We start from the raw sequence: 15,903 nt of genomic DNA, 5'->3' as shown, positions 1-15,903 counted from the left end.
CAGGGGACAATTGTATTCTATTTTTTGACCAATTTTATTCACTTTGCGATGATTTATTGACGTGGCAATCATGATTTGTACACTTTTCTATCAGTGTGTTTTATTTCCATACAAAAGTGAAGATGATATACTCTTGTTTCATGAATGCAATGTATTTTACATGATGATATTAATTACAATATTTTGTATTCTATGCATTTTTTATATTTCCTCTGAGAGTTTTGTGCTCTTATATTTTGATCTTGGTGTTTCATGTTCAAGTCTTCTTCAAATGTCTGGCAAGCTTTGGATGTTCAAATATATTCCTCTGTGTGGCACTTAAAAGCTTGTTAGAAACTCTACATGGGTGTGCCTTGTGGACTGGTGGGCTCCAATGTAGGAGAGTCATATGGAGAAATGTTACTCATTTTGTTGAAGTAGCTCCTAACTTATAATCACCTCTGTCAGAAAGAAATTCTCCTGTTTCCTAAAGGAATTGTTTAAGACTGGCTGTCAAGTTGTTTGGGGCCTGAGTGTGGGAAAGAGACCGGTGATGCTCCATGCTATAGGAGCACTCACATTCAATCCTCTGTTTTAAGTGCAGGTCCTCACATTTGCCTCAGTTCAGCCTGGTGTCTCTAGTCCAGAGCACCTCTGGTTTAACTGCTGTAAATGAAAACCTCCAATCTTACCCTAGCATGGGAGAAATATAAAGCAATGTTACTCAGGTAAGAGTCTGCAGTCTAGTGCCAGCTCTTTGTTATTAACTTGTGATGAGATGGGTATAGAAGTTGAATGTAAGTATGAAGCAATTTCTATTGAATTTGCTTTTACTGAGACATCCAATCAGTGGACACATCTTTTGGAACAGAGAATAGAACAGTTCAGGTGTTTTTCTGTTTCATTTTTCTAATAATTCATTTTTATTATATTTTACTGAAGTATTGACTTGTGATGAATGGAAAAAGAAGTATTTTAATGCAGCACTGTGAAACCATGACAAGTCACATACGCATAAAACAAAGACTGATATTGCATACTAATATTGTTTAATAATAAAATTAAGATTGCATCCTTAATATACATTCCATTTGAATCTAAATGAAAATATTTCACCATGAATAATTTGGAATAAACCAAAAATAAACTCAACAAATTCTAAAAATAGAACTTACACCAATCACATTCACTCACTAACCCACACAAAAAACTATAAACAACAGAAATTATTTAAATATCAGCAAGTAAATATATATAAAGAATAAATATTTCATTCTTAAAAAATATGCGACCAATAAATGACAATTGCAAGCCTGTTAGGAAACAAAAACAGAACAGAACAAAATTTGAGATGGCCAATGTTGTATTAAAAAGAGATATGTAGTGCTGTAAATGCCTTAATTATTTAACTAATCATATTGAAAATAATATTAAAGCACTTAATTCAAAAACTGAAAAATGAGAGACAAAAATAACTATAGAGGTAATAATTTAAAAATAGGAAAGCATTACTGATGATTTTATACACTTTAATTTGAAAATCTAAATAAAATTAACAAGGCAGAAAATGGTTACATTTTACCCTGGAAATGGGGTCACACATGAAATATGAACTTTAGTTTCTTCATTATACTTTAAAAAGAATATTGATAGGCTGCAGCATATCCAGAGGACTGCACACAAGAAGATGAGGTGTCTGAAATTCAGGTCACATGAGTAATGGGAAAGATTCAGATTATTATTGTAACTGTCTCAAACATCTGTGAACCAAGCCTAGATTTATTGTATGACAACAGAGAGAGAAAGGATGAAAACCCAAGACATGCAAATATCAGCTAAAATAAGGAGAGATAATAACGAAAGCTGAAAACAGTAGGAACGTACATTTTGTGAAATTGTTGATCTAATGTCAGTGCAGGCTGTTTTCCCTTGGAGATGCTGATGAAGAAATTTCTGTACAGATGAGAGATAGAATGAGATGACCACCACAGTCATTTTCTCTCTAATATTATATAGTCTGATGATAAAATTTAAACTGGGAAGCTCCCTCTTCTTAATAAATTCACTGTGGAAGTCCATGCAGACGTCTTCTTCAGCCTGATTTGGGGCTGGATGGTTATTATTTTCTATTAATTTATGTAGCACATCTTCTGTGTTACATAATGTGTAGTTCAAAGCAGTGGTCAGAAAAGACATCCAGAAATATTATTTTGGGAGTATCAAAGAAGTAAAAGGACTTTGCAGAGATTTGCAAAGTCTTGTTTAATATACTAAGAGTCTTACATTCTGTGCAGTTTTATATTTTACATATACTTTCTTTCATATTATCCGTTAAACACAAACAAAAACCCTGTGAAGTTGAAAAGCAAAATTATATTATCCCCATTTTCTGTATTTTAAAATTTAGATTCAGAGAAGAATCATAGCTTTATTAAAGTCATGACCTAACCAATGTCAAACTTAAATCTAGTTAGTAGTATGGTAACTTTTTCCCTCGTTCTGTCATACTCCTAGATCTATGCAACTTTCAGACCTGAGTACTTCTTTTCAAGCTGGACATAATCTCAAACAAAGGGTACAGTCAGACATTTTGGGCAAAAAAACAAACATAGGGCAAAAGATAATGGTTATTAAGACCTTTTTTGAGAACTATAAACCTGGAGGAAGAAGAGGAGAAGGAGAGTAATTCTTTAGTGACAGATACTTTGCTATCCCCCTTAATCTTTACCACAACTTGAGAAGCACATAATACTATGCCTTCCTACATTAGAGAATATTAAGACTCCACAGTGTCAAACAACTCATCAAGGCCACATAGTTATAAGATAAATGGGGTAGAAACTTTTATGAGATGTGGGTGTACTGTTGAAAAATGATCTAATTATACCTTCTTAACAGGAAACTCAGTCTTCCCAATCATTTTCCGAATGGCCAGCTGTACATCTTTGTTCCTGAGGCTGTATACCATAGGGTTCAACAGTGGGGTAATGATGGTATAGGTCACTGTCACCAGCCTGTCTTTGCCTGATGTATATTTGGCCGAGGGTCGCAAGTAAACAAAGGAAGCACAGCCATAATGGACAATGACCACAATGAGATGGGAGGCACAAGTGGAGAAAGCTTTCGCTTACCTTCAGCTGATGGGATCTTCAAGATGGTATGGAGAATAAAGCCATAAGAGATGCAGATAAAGATCAAGGGCACAATGAGTACCAAGACCCCACAGATGAAGATGATCAGTTCATTGATGTAGGTTTCAGCACAGGCGAGACGGATGACCGGTGAAATATCACAAAAGTAGTGATTGATCTTGTTAGAGTCACAGAAGGGGAGGCTAAAGACTAAACTTGTTCCCACCAGAGAAATTAGGAAGCCACTAACAATACAAATTGCTACCAGTTGTCCACATACCTTCCAGCTCATAAGGATGGGATAATACAAAGGCTGGCAGATGGCAGCATAACGATCATAACCCATCACTCCCAGGAGCAGGCAATTGGTGACAGCAAAACCAAGGAAGAAAAACATCTGAGTGGCACAACTCATGAAGGAGAGTGTCCTGAGTATAGAGAGCAGATTGATAAGCATCTTGGGCAGGATGACAATTGTGTAGAAGATCTCAGAGGTAGAGAGGACACATAGAAAGAAGTACATGGGTGTGTGGAGGCTGTGATCCAGGTGGATGACTGAGATAATGGTGATGTTTCCACTCAGGATGATCAAGTAGAGGCAGAGAAAGACCACAAAGAGGACAAGCTGAAATTCCCCAAAGCTGGAGAAACCTAGCAGTAAGAACTCAGTAACACAGGAGGAATTGGCCATGGAGAGCTGATCCCGTGGAATAAAGCCAATATGGTCAGGTCCAGAAGCCTTTGGAGCTGAGAAGTCAGGGAGACTTACCCTCATAAAGTAGCTACCACCAGTCTGATATGAATGATAAATAACTGGTATGGGAGAGAAAAAAAGCGCTGAAAATTAGCCAGAATTATCCTAAATTAACATGCACTCACAGTGCTATTTTTCTGCCAAAGAATTTAGCAACTAATTTGAAGACAAGTGTTCACATGAAGTGTATAGATATTTGCTCAAATAAAGCCTATCCTTCAGGCCCTCTCCTTGGAGGCTTATGTCGTCTCCACTTAATTTTTTGGTAATCTAACCCTCCAAAAAACCTTTATGTATTTTAATTATGATTTTAAGTAGTCATAGTTTTATCCATATTGTTGATACGTATATTCTATAAGCAATAGCACCAACGTCTGAAGATCCATCTCCCACCTGGTTTTAATACATTCCTCATCTGAGGAAACATCCCTTGATCTGTCTTTGTGTTACTTACCCTTAAAGAACACAGTTCCCTTTCATTACTAATCATGTGCCCCATTTCCATGCAGTCATTCATTAACATGAACTTGGTTTAGAACCACTGCTACCATCTTAGAACTAGTTTTATGATTCCTTTCCAAACTCTTATAGGACATGTGGCCTGATTTCCCCTTACAGAAAAGGCATGGCTAGAATAATTCAGTTTTACTTCAGCATTCACTGGTTGCCCATTTGGTTATATGTCTGTGATATACCAATCATATAAAACACTTAGAGACCCCAGAGACTGTTGTTCCCAGGATCTCTCCCTGAATTCCTAAGCAGGGGGGCCCAGATACTTTTCCTAAGGCCTCTGACACACTTATTATTACTAGTACTAGATTATATATATTTTAATCCAACCATTCTTATCCTCTCCCACCTCCTGCCCAAATCTGTTCCTTCACCTGGATTTGGTATTTCAATAAAAAGTTTCAAAATCTTCTTAGTCTTCCAAGCTGTAAATTTCAATGACATGTTTAACTACATGATTTTTTTTCATCTTCCACATCCAATCTATTTTTGATCTGCAATACATCTAGGATTCATTCTTTCCTTTCTGCAAGAAATTAGTTCTTGGCTGCACTATTACAAGAGCACTATAAACCGACTCTTTGGATTCTCTCTCTTCGCACTCTAAGCCATCCCTCACAATAGCAGCAGAGGTTGCTTTCTATAAGACAAATATAGAAGCAAAACTATTAACAACACTGAATAACTAATTAATTATGTGTAAAATTAAAATAACTATATTCTAGTTCTTTCGTACTTTTCTGTTGATTTGTAAACTGACCTGGTACACAGAGGGCCAGGAGAGATCAAAGAAAGAGACACATCGCTCCAGATTAGCAGACAGCAGTTTTAATAAGCAAAGGAAGTCAGATATCAGGTTTGTCTTGGGTGGCCGCAAGATGAGTAGATCACCACACCTGCCCACCGGAATCTTAAAAGTTTATGTAAAGACCTTAACAGGATTCAGTTACATATGTTGCCCAGGTGGTCTCAACAACACCTTACTCTCTCAAGGCTGTGTACTTGGTACAACTGCCACTGTGGGAACCAGGGACAGAACTTACATTTCAAGCACAGGGGAGGAGATGGGGAGCCTTCAATTGCCCAGGTCCAGCTCTCAGGTCACTGGCAGTCACACCCTCTTGATGACCTCCTCCAACATATTCACAACTGTACTTTTCCACCCATAACTGCCATTATATATTCTTTCACATGCACTTTAGCATTGAGAAATTTTGAACAATGATGTCATTTTTCATGCTACCTCTAGTCCATGCTTTATATTTGTTGTTGCTTTTCTTCTTATTCTAATTATGTAAACTTCTTTGAATTCTCAGTTTTGAAAAAATATACTCATTGAATCCTTTCCACAACTTCTTGATTGTGCATTATCAATTTCTCTGGGTTTCCTGAGCAATCACTAGAATTCTTACTTCCTTTATTGCTAGCATTATAAATTTGTCTGACTCCAAAAATTGTAACTCACTAGAGACCAGAAACTGCATCTCAATACACTCAGTTGTATGTAATATATACCAAGTGATTGAAATCTTGTTGAGAAATTAAATTAACAATGATCTCAGTTTCTCTTCTAAATTATTTCAAAACTCCCAGGTAGATGACATTTGATTCCTGGGATTTCCCAAACTTGTGCCCTTAATATTAGTCTAGCATTCAATATTAACCTTCTGCTTCAATATTTTGCAATGAAAAATCTCTCTGACATCAGTTTCCAAATGCAGAGACATAAGATTCATTACAAATTTCTGCTGTCTCATTTTCATTTTTGATTATCAAGTGGCTTCCAATATTTCTTTAGCTAAACCAAACTTATTTTAAAAACACTTCACTGTTGGTTGAAGGTCTTTGCAAATAAGAAAATTTATATTATTGTTTGCTCTTTTGCTCAGACAAAGGTTTAGCAAATTTTTTAATGGGACTACAATCAAGAGCTTGAACTCCTATTTTGATATCTTTGGTTACCTTATCTCTAAACTTTATAAAGAGATACACACCAGTCATTTGACCGGAACAAAGGCCCCACTAGCATCCTTCCTGAGATACCATCTTGATATTTCCAATTTCCTGGTCTCCTTTCTTTCTTTATTTGCTCTTTTATAGGATCATTTCCAGAAAAAATAGCAACTAGTTGTCCAAGGGAAATTGAAGTTGCTGAAAGGAAAGAAAAGCCACATAGTCAATGACTACTCCATGACCACCTCACCTGAGCCACCCCACAATGTGCCATCTACTTTTCAAGTTCATCCTTGGAATATATGTGGGAACTGAAGTTTTAAAATAAAATTCGCTATGGAAAACTTTGATCTCACTTAACCCAGTCTAGGATCCTGCATAAAATATTTGGTAAATAGGAAATGGTGTCCTGAGCTTGGAAATAAGAAAAGCTTTGGAAAAATGAAAAAAAGGAAAAACAGAAAAGGAAAAATTGGGAAATTAAATTGTATTCTGAACAAATGAAAAGACTGAATTGATTTTTAATTATCCTACTCAATAACTCTTCATCTCCTACAGGGTAAAGCCAATTTCCTTAAGCTGGTCAATAAGACAGCTAATTTTCACCCCCATCTATGCTTACAACTCATCCTCCAAATCTTCATCATACAGGAGTTGCACTGGCATCCTTACAGTTTCCTATATATGACTTTGTGTTTCAAGATTCTATGCTTGAGAGAGAAAGAAAGGGAGGGAGAAAGATATCAGCCTCCAATATCTCACTTTCTTTAGTGGTCCACTCATTCTTTACATTTTTTAAAGTCACCAATTAAACTTTCTTTAATCTCTCTAGGGAGAGTTTTCTGTTCCTAGTATATTTAAAGCTTAGTACATTCAAATCTTATTTCACGTGTCTTTATCAAAATAGTCTATGTTATATCAAAATTACTTTTCCTTTTTGTCTCTCCAATATACTTGAGAGCCTAAATGATAAAGACCATACCTTATTCCCTCTGTATCATCAAAACTTAGCCCAATACTTCAATAACTGAGATATAAGCATTTGATGAAATAATAAGTGAAATGGTCCATTAATGAGTTAATAATGATTCAAATTAGTTCATTTTATAGCATCTTGGTCCCCTTTGCACCAGTCTGTGCCTTCTGAGAAGAAACACTTTCTATGTTTCCTGTACATTCCATGATCTCTATAAATTTTGATTTTTTTCTTTCAAAGACTGTATCCTGTACCCTCCCTATGAAATACTGTATCTTCCCTACGATAAAAAAGAAAATGTTTATCCTGTGGCCTTGCTTTCTTTTTGGCCTTGGTTTCCATCTTTGTCTTACGTTTTTCACTATGCAACTGTCCTTTCTGTCATTGGATCACATTTCTTATTTTCTACTGTGAAAAACTAGGGGTAAAGAGATCACTGGATCATGGGAAAACCCAACAATTTTCAAATTTGAAATACAAATAATTGATTGTCACTGCTCTTAACAATAAGGAAATCAAAGTTCTAAAGTTAAAAATTGCATTCCTTCAAATTGAAGTTTTAGTGACGTGTAGCTGTCTTTGCTCTCAGACAATTCCTAGAAACTTCTATGAAGGTTTCTAAGTGAAATTTGCCAAAATTGTCTCCCTTGTCATAATGCCCCAGGGTTCTTCTATTTTCCACAAAATCTCTGGACCAGTATAAGAAAATTATTACTGCATAGAAAAATATCACCTGTGCCTTTCTTCATGGGCAGGTTAGTCATTGCCTCAATGAGTATCACTAATAGTCTTTCGTTTTTACATTAGCCAAGGCCTCAATGCCTTGGTTGGTAATTGAGATCTCTATCTCCATAGGGAGCTAATTACAACATTGTGTCCAATACTCATCCATAATTTCCCTAATTAGCAGGTAGAATCTTGGTAAGGTGCTATGAGAATTAGTTGGCCAAAGAGAAGGCCCTGTCTAATACCCCATGGGGATTAGCTGGTTTCCTCTTAGAAATTCTCTAGGTACTCAAAGAGATGGAAGTTTTCTGGGCTCCATTTGTTAAAACAGACATTAATGGAACTACCCCCTTTGAGTTTACCTACGTAATGACTCAAAATTTTTATTCTCTGGTTTGAGAAAAAGATCCATTTCACATTTTCACTTGTAAAGCCAGGAAATGAGAAGACAGATAGAAAGAATAGAGGGCATAATATCAGAATGGAAGAGGCAAAATAAATCTTCAGATACAGGGAAACATATGAGTTCCTGGAATATAATGTAAGCATGATAAACACTTACTCAATAAAAAATAAAGAAAATTTGATTTATGAAGAAAAATGTGATAGTGACCTGGTATATATTTTGGCCAAGACATCTCCTTTAGTCGAACTTCCTCCTAATTTCAGGTTGCATATTCATTTCCTCCATCAGTGAGTTTGACACTTGGACTGGAAATGGGGCAAATGCTAGATACCTATGGATGTCTCTATGGTGGGCTCATATGGACTGCTCTTGTATGAGTTATGTCAGAGATGTTACAAGGATGGGATAGTAGGATAAAAGCTAAGTTATTAAGTAAAAACTTGATGAACAGGACTTGGTGATTTCTCTCTCCTTCAGTTGTGTCAGAGATTAAGACCATGGCTAGACCTTTAGCAAATACTTTGCTAAGAAGATTCATCCACAGGCATTATCTTCCTCCAGATGTGCAGAAGATTAAATATAGCGACACATTTTTTACACTTCTCACTTAGAAAGATGATGTATATGCTTCTTTCCCTTGAATCTAGGTAGGCTGAGTGACTACTTTGACTGACAAATTGTAGCAAAAGTGATACTGTATCAGTTTATAAACCCTGGAATCTAAAGTCTATAATTTTTTACTTCCTGTCTCTTTAAACATCCTCTTTTTTGGTGTGTATGAGGAAGATTAGCCCTGAGCTAACATCTGCTGCTGATCCTCTCCTTCCTGCTGAGGAAGATTGGCCTTAAACCACAATCTGTGTCCGTCTTCCTCCACTCTACAGGTGGGACACCTGTCACAGTATGGCTGAACAAGTGGTGTGCAAGTCTGCACCTAGGATCAAAATCTGCAAACCCTGGGGCACCAAAGCCAGTGCACAAACCCAGCCACTACGCCACACAGCCGGCCCCTGATCATCCATTTTTATACCCTAGCCACCAAGTGTTGAGAAAGCCAATGCAATCCTTAGAGAATCCATTTAGTGAGAAACCAAGGCTCCTAGCAAACAGCTGCAGATAAACACACAGCCAAAAGTTAACATGAACTAACCAGCTACTTAAGTGGGCAATCTTGGAAATGGATCCCTCAACCCTACTTGAGCCACCCAAGCTGACCTCACAAAGTGCTGATGCCAGCTGTCCCCATGGATCCCTAACAAAATTATAGATTTGAGTGCAAAATAAGTAATTGTTATTTTACCAACTAAGGTTATGGGTAGTTTTCTATGCAATAATCAATCACTACAACAGAATTTGGTATCTTAAGTTACAGTGCTATTGTAATTAAAACTTAAAACAAGTGTCATTGATTCTGGAACTGGTGTTAGAAGAATTTGTAAAGGCTTAAGCGTTCTGTTTTTGAAAGATGGAAGAGTCAGGAGGAAAGACTTGGTAAGCATTTGAAGGACAGAGAGAAAAATCTTATCATAGTTTGGTAAAAAGAGGATACTTATTGTGCTTTTGGGAAATTTGGCATATTATGGGCTGGAAAACAGAAAACGCAGTTTGCGAAATCATGGGACTTTCCAGTGAAATTTCTAGCAAGATTATAGAATGTGCCAATCAATGATGAAATATGGGAAGAAAGATAGGAACAAAAGAAGTTGATGTTAACGTTTTTGATAAGAATTTAGAAGAAATATAAAAAATCCAGAAGTTTTTGGATTTGAAAATAAAATTGTTTCTCATCTCTTCCCCAATCTTCCCCAACAAGATTCTCAAAGTAAGGAAGGGCTTCAGCAAGAAGATTAAATCTAGGATACTATCAGGGAACCATTGCTTCAATTTTGGTTAGAACTCAGAAATATTTTAGTCTATACCAAGTAAGGTTTCTAATTATCCTAATGGAATAAATCCTCTAAGTTAAACAATAGCTCTTCTTAAGAGTCTTAAGAGAATTGTCATACAGCAGCCTCACAGATAGCCTATAATAAAGAAATAAATATTGGTGTGACTTTTGCCTAATAGAGTTAATTTTATAAATTGATACTCTAGAAACTCACAAAGTTTTTTAAAGAAATTATATCAAGATGTCCTAAAGGGGAGAGAGAAAAAAAGGAAAAAAGTTTAAGTCCTCCAATATTCTGACATCCAGGAATCAGATCGAGAAAACTATTCATCTAGAAATACAGGCTATGTCTTATAGATAAGGAAGAATGATCAGATTGTGGGAAAAAGACGACTCGGTTAGAGCAAAAAGCAATGGAGAATCATTCCTGGGAAATAGGATTGCATTCTGATGAAGGGACTGGCAACATGAGCCAAGCTGGATTTCAGAATTTTTATGCACCAGTGACTGCTATGTGCCTCATTTCCCCCTTTTTCAAAAGGGAGTATCTAATGCAGTTCTCCTATGTTTATCTCACCATTGTATTTTGGATATATCAGGAGCAGATAATCTGCATCTTTAGTTCACAGAACTTCAAATTGAAATAAACTACACCTAAACTACACCATATGTACATAGACTTGATTTAGATCACAAGATCCTGGACCTTGAACCAGAGCCAGCCAGATGTTGCAATTGGATGAGATTTTGTGGGTTCCTTGGGGAGGATTAAAATATGCATTGCAAGTGATAAGAATGTAAACAATTTATGATCAGAGGAAAGATTATACAAAACTGAAGATAACCACCAGTACTTTGAGCATCTTCCCAATGAGATATATGTGCTTTATTTCCCTCCCCCTTGAATTTTGGTGGTCCCATTATGACTGCTTTGACCAATAAAACACACTATAATGATGCTATACCTTAAAAGCCTCACAGTCTCCACTTCCTGGATCTTAGAACGTTTACCCTTTGGACCCAATTACCATGCTATGAGAAACTTCAAGGAACTCCATGGAGAGGGCCACATGGAGAAGAATTGAGGCTCCCAGTTTGTAGTCATAGCTCAGTTCCTGACCATCAGCCAACACCATCCTGTCAGCCATATGAGTGAGCCATCTTGGAAGTGTGTCCTTCCACCTTAGTCAAGCTGCCCAGCTGACATTGTATGGAGCAGAGACAACTCATCATAAGCCCTCCGCAAACTGGAAATTAATGAGCAGAATAAATAATTATTGTTGTTTTAAATCATTAAATTTTGGGGGACATGAATATTGTCACCCTTTCACGTGTGCTTTCAGATGTTCTATTTAGCTATGTAGAACAGTCATTTATTCAAATGAAGTTGAGACATTTATGAGTCATCTAATGCATGCTTCATACTTTATCAGGGATCTAGATAATAATGGGAGGGGCCAATACTTGGGGATGACAAAATATTTCCTGTCAGATTGCTTACAGTCTGGCAGAGTAGATAAAGTATGGACATAAATTCCTGAAAAAGTCAGAACTCTGTAAAAGGCAAAAGTTTAGCCTAAACTGTTATGGTGTTTTGACGATGCCAATTAGGAAATCCTTTATGAAATAGGTGAAAATGGAGGAATATTTTGATGATGACAAGGTTATATATTGGACCAGAGGAGGTGATGGCCCTTTTGATTGAGATGTTATTTGGTTTCTAGGCCAGCACAGACCCCATCTCCATGAGGAACCCAGCTTAGAAGTACTAAATGGAAGAATCTAATGTCCAATGTGTCTGAATTCAGGTTTATCTTTTACAACACTTTTATGTAACTATAACTGTAATTAAGAATGTAAGTCATATGTAAGAACAGCCAAGATGGCTATATTTTAATCACTAAAAATTATTCTTCTGTAGAAGTATTGTTGTTCTAATTCATAGTCTCATATATTGTATTATGCATATTTTTGTTAAAGATAATTTCAACTATTTTATGTTTCTGCTAATTAAAAAAGTCACTCATGAGGCACACACATGAAGAAGATGATCAGAAATTAGGCCCATAAAATAAGATAAATAAAAGTTAAAAAATCACATTAGTGTCAGATTGTTGTAGAAAACATTCTATGTACTTTGTTAGACACAAAACTCAGTCACTTTTTATTAAAGTTGATCAATGTACTAAGTACAAAGTGCATTTCTGGAGCTTCCTGCTTATTTACTGTTGCTTCCTACAGTGCAGATTTAATTTTTCTAATGTCTACCATACTCTATATTCAGAAACCGTAAATTCTAGACTGCACAGTACCTTCTCCTAATTGTTTAAAATGAATGTGACATCATAGATCAGCGCTACTCTATTTAATTGTAGGAGCATCTTAAGCAGAATATCATCTCTGTTTACTCCATGGTGAGTTTTTCTGAAATTCAGCATTGAAGGGGAAGTTATATCTATTAAGGAAATCTAGTAGGTAGCTGCAAGAATTCCCATTAATTTCTCCTACCATTATAACCAAATTACAAACCACCTAAAATCTATGAAGTTAGATAAAAGAAATTTCTCAAACTGGCAAAAAGGAGGATAATAACAAAATGTCAAAAGTTGAAAAGAAAGGATGAAATGGTAAAAATAGAGTGAAATGATTTAGATGAGAATGGCCATGAGCAAGGAACTTCATGAACTGGGTCTATTAATGGGTTTTAAATACTCTGAAACTCCTTAAATTGAAAGCAACTTTCCTTCTCCAATGAGCATGAGGATAATTTCATGTTTGGATATTGCTTTCAAGAGATTGTCAAAGAAATGTCTGTTGCGAGATGTGGATTAGCATGATTAATGTGTTTAACTGTGGCTACACCACTGGTAAGGCCAACTATTTAATTCTTTTTACAAAAAATAACTTTTTGAACTCAATATTTGCCAGTAAACCCCATCAGAATACCTTATTCTAGAGGAAAAGAACAGGCAGCAGTGGCACATAATGTACAACGTGGATTTTTTCTATCTTACTTTCAATTGAGGCACAAAATCAGAGAGAGGAAAATGTGTCAACTGCTTTCAAAAAAATTAAAAAATTCAGAGAAGAAGGGATGGAAATGCATCCTTTGGAGGAAGCTATTGGAGTTCTTGGTATTTTATCTCCCTTCAAAAGGAGAACTACTTCAAGACTTCAATATGTATCCCCTGGAGTTGAAGATACAGAGTGGATTAGTATTTGATTCTATGTGAGAAACCTGAACGAAGCAGTCTGTTGCTATTGATGGGAAGTACAAACAACAGAGAGAGAGATGTCTGCACTTAGTTTGACTGTGGGAAGAGTAAGGATGCACAAAATTTTCCTTTGGATCAGCTATGGGCTAGTTGAGAGAAAAACTCAATCTGGAATCACTGAAAATGGATTTACCTAAGAACCCCTAAAAGAGATGTGACTCAGAAGATTGGTGAACTCTCAGAATTAAGAGGCAAGTTGACAAGCTGTCAGCCAGAGGCAGCTTCAACCCTGTCACAAGAAAGGTAGTAAAAGCTCCAAGTAGGAAATACTTCCAGAAACCCATGAAAGCTCAGCACATGAGAAGGACTCAGTGTCCAACATCTGCAAAGCCCTGAGAGCACCAGTGCCAGAGCAAGACAATAAAAGTCAAGTAAGAACATTCCTCCACCCGCTCCTTCTCTCTCCCCAATGTAATCTTCGAGGATCAGTCATGAAAGTTAGTAGTGAGAAAAGTGGTGGCTGACAGAGCTAATAAATAAGTGAACCTCCATTGTCCCCAATGTAGGATTCATGAATTTAAGAATACTAACACCAGAGAAAGGGGAAAATTTTAGCATTAAAGGAGATTTGGACTTTTGATTATTACAGTGAACTGGCCATTTAGATTTGGGAACACCCTGAGATTCCATGCATCTCAGAAGCTGAAAAATAATACCCTACAGATTGGATTTAAAGGATTGTGAGGAGAAAAATATATTTTATGGCACACATCTTATAGAGAAATATTATTATTGTTGTTAATTTTTTAAAGATTGGCACCTGGGCTAACAACTGTTGCCAATATTCCTCTTTTTTTTTCCAAGTATTGGCACCTGGGCTAACAACTGTTGCCAATCTTTTTTTTTTTCCTGTTTTTTCTCCCCAAACCCCCTCTGTACACAGTTGCATATCTTAGTTGCTGGTCCTTCTAGTTGTGAGAAATATTATTTCAATGAATTGGTTATAGATAAAATATGCATGTGAAAAAGGGCTATTATTTGTTACGGTATCCAAAATACAACAATATTTCAATTATTTAATTTTACAGATCCATTTTCCCCCCAAAATTTTCTGAAAGCAATGTGGACATCTTTGTTTCTGAAACTGTATACCATGGAGCTTAATAATGGAGTGACAATGGTATACATCACTGTTACCAGCCTGTCCCTGATGGACACATAGCTTGCCTTTGGCCTCAGGTAGATGTAGGAAGCACAGCCATAGTGAACAATAACAATGGTGAGATGAGAGGCACAGGTGGAAAAAGCTGTCCGTTTGCCCTCACCAGAGAGAATCTTTAGGGTCATCCTAAATGCAGACATAAGAAACATAAACAAAAATGGGGTGACAATTGCAAGAACCCCACAGATGAATAAGACAAATTCATAAACATCTGTATTGTTGCAAACCAGAAGAATGACTGGGGAGATATCACAGAAGTAATGACTGAATTTGTTGACACCACAGAAAGGGAAGCTAAATTCACTAATATAAGTGAGGCTGAGAAGCCTCCAATCCCACAGGTGGCTGCCAATTTTCCACACTGCTGTCAACTCATAAGGATGGGGTAATGCAGAGGATGACAGATGGCAGAATAGCGATCATAATTCATCACTCCCAATACTAGGAAGTTGTTCATAGCAAAGCCAAGGAAGAAGAACATTTGAATGGCACAACAGATGAAGGAGATTGTCCTGGCCACAGAGAGGAGATTGATGAGCATCCTGGGTAGGATGGCAAAGGTGTAGAATTTCTCTGATGTTGAGGAAGAAGTACATTGGAGTATGGAGGCATTGATCCTGATGGATTACACTAATAATCGTGACATTACCACTGAGAACAACTAGATACAGAAAGAGAAAAACCACAAAGAGGGCAAGCTGAATTTCACCAAGGCTCAAAAAATCCAATAACAAGAATTCAGTAACCATGGTGAGGTTTTCTGCCAAGACTTGCAAAGAAGAGGGAAAAAGTAAAACGTATTCCGTACATGGATATAATAATCTGAGGTGCGCAGGCGTGTGTTCGTTTCTTCAGGTGCTAGGGAAGAATTTTGCCTATTACTTGCATTTTCCAGTTTCTGGCAGCCTCTCACATTCATTGATTCATGTTTCCCATCCTCTATCTTCAAAGCCAGCAAAGTTTCATCTCTTTCTCTGACTCTCTGATTCTCTTTTTCACTTTTTAGAATCATATGATTACATCAGACATAAGGGGATAATGCAAGATAATCTCTCTATCTGAAGGTCAAAGGATTAGCAATCTTAATTCCATTTTGCAAACTTAATTCTCCTTTTTCACGTAACCTAACATGTTCATACG

General features: G+C 36.6%; 1 protein-coding gene and 1 pseudogene across 1 annotated transcript; both read right to left on the bottom strand.

Annotated features, from left to right (window-relative positions):
* Positions 1-2,860: 2,860 nt before the first annotated feature.
* On the bottom strand, positions 2,861-3,801 carry LOC124249410 (olfactory receptor 10R2-like). The gene is given in 2 exon segments (XM_046680351.1): positions 2,861-3,105; positions 3,108-3,801. Coding segments are annotated over 2 exon segments (939 nt in total).
* A 10,808-nt stretch (positions 3,802-14,609) lies between these two features.
* LOC124249489 (olfactory receptor 10R2-like) lies at positions 14,610-15,585 on the bottom strand (annotated as a pseudogene).
* Positions 15,586-15,903: the final 318 nt, after the last annotated feature.

The sequence above is a fragment of the Equus quagga genome, chromosome 13, assembly GCF_021613505.1.
Source record: "Equus quagga isolate Etosha38 chromosome 13, UCLA_HA_Equagga_1.0, whole genome shotgun sequence".
Classification (NCBI taxonomy): Eukaryota; Metazoa; Chordata; class Mammalia; order Perissodactyla; family Equidae; genus Equus; species Equus quagga.
The sequence above is the reverse complement of the archived record's forward strand: the minus strand, read 5'-3'. Positions and strand labels throughout refer to the sequence as shown.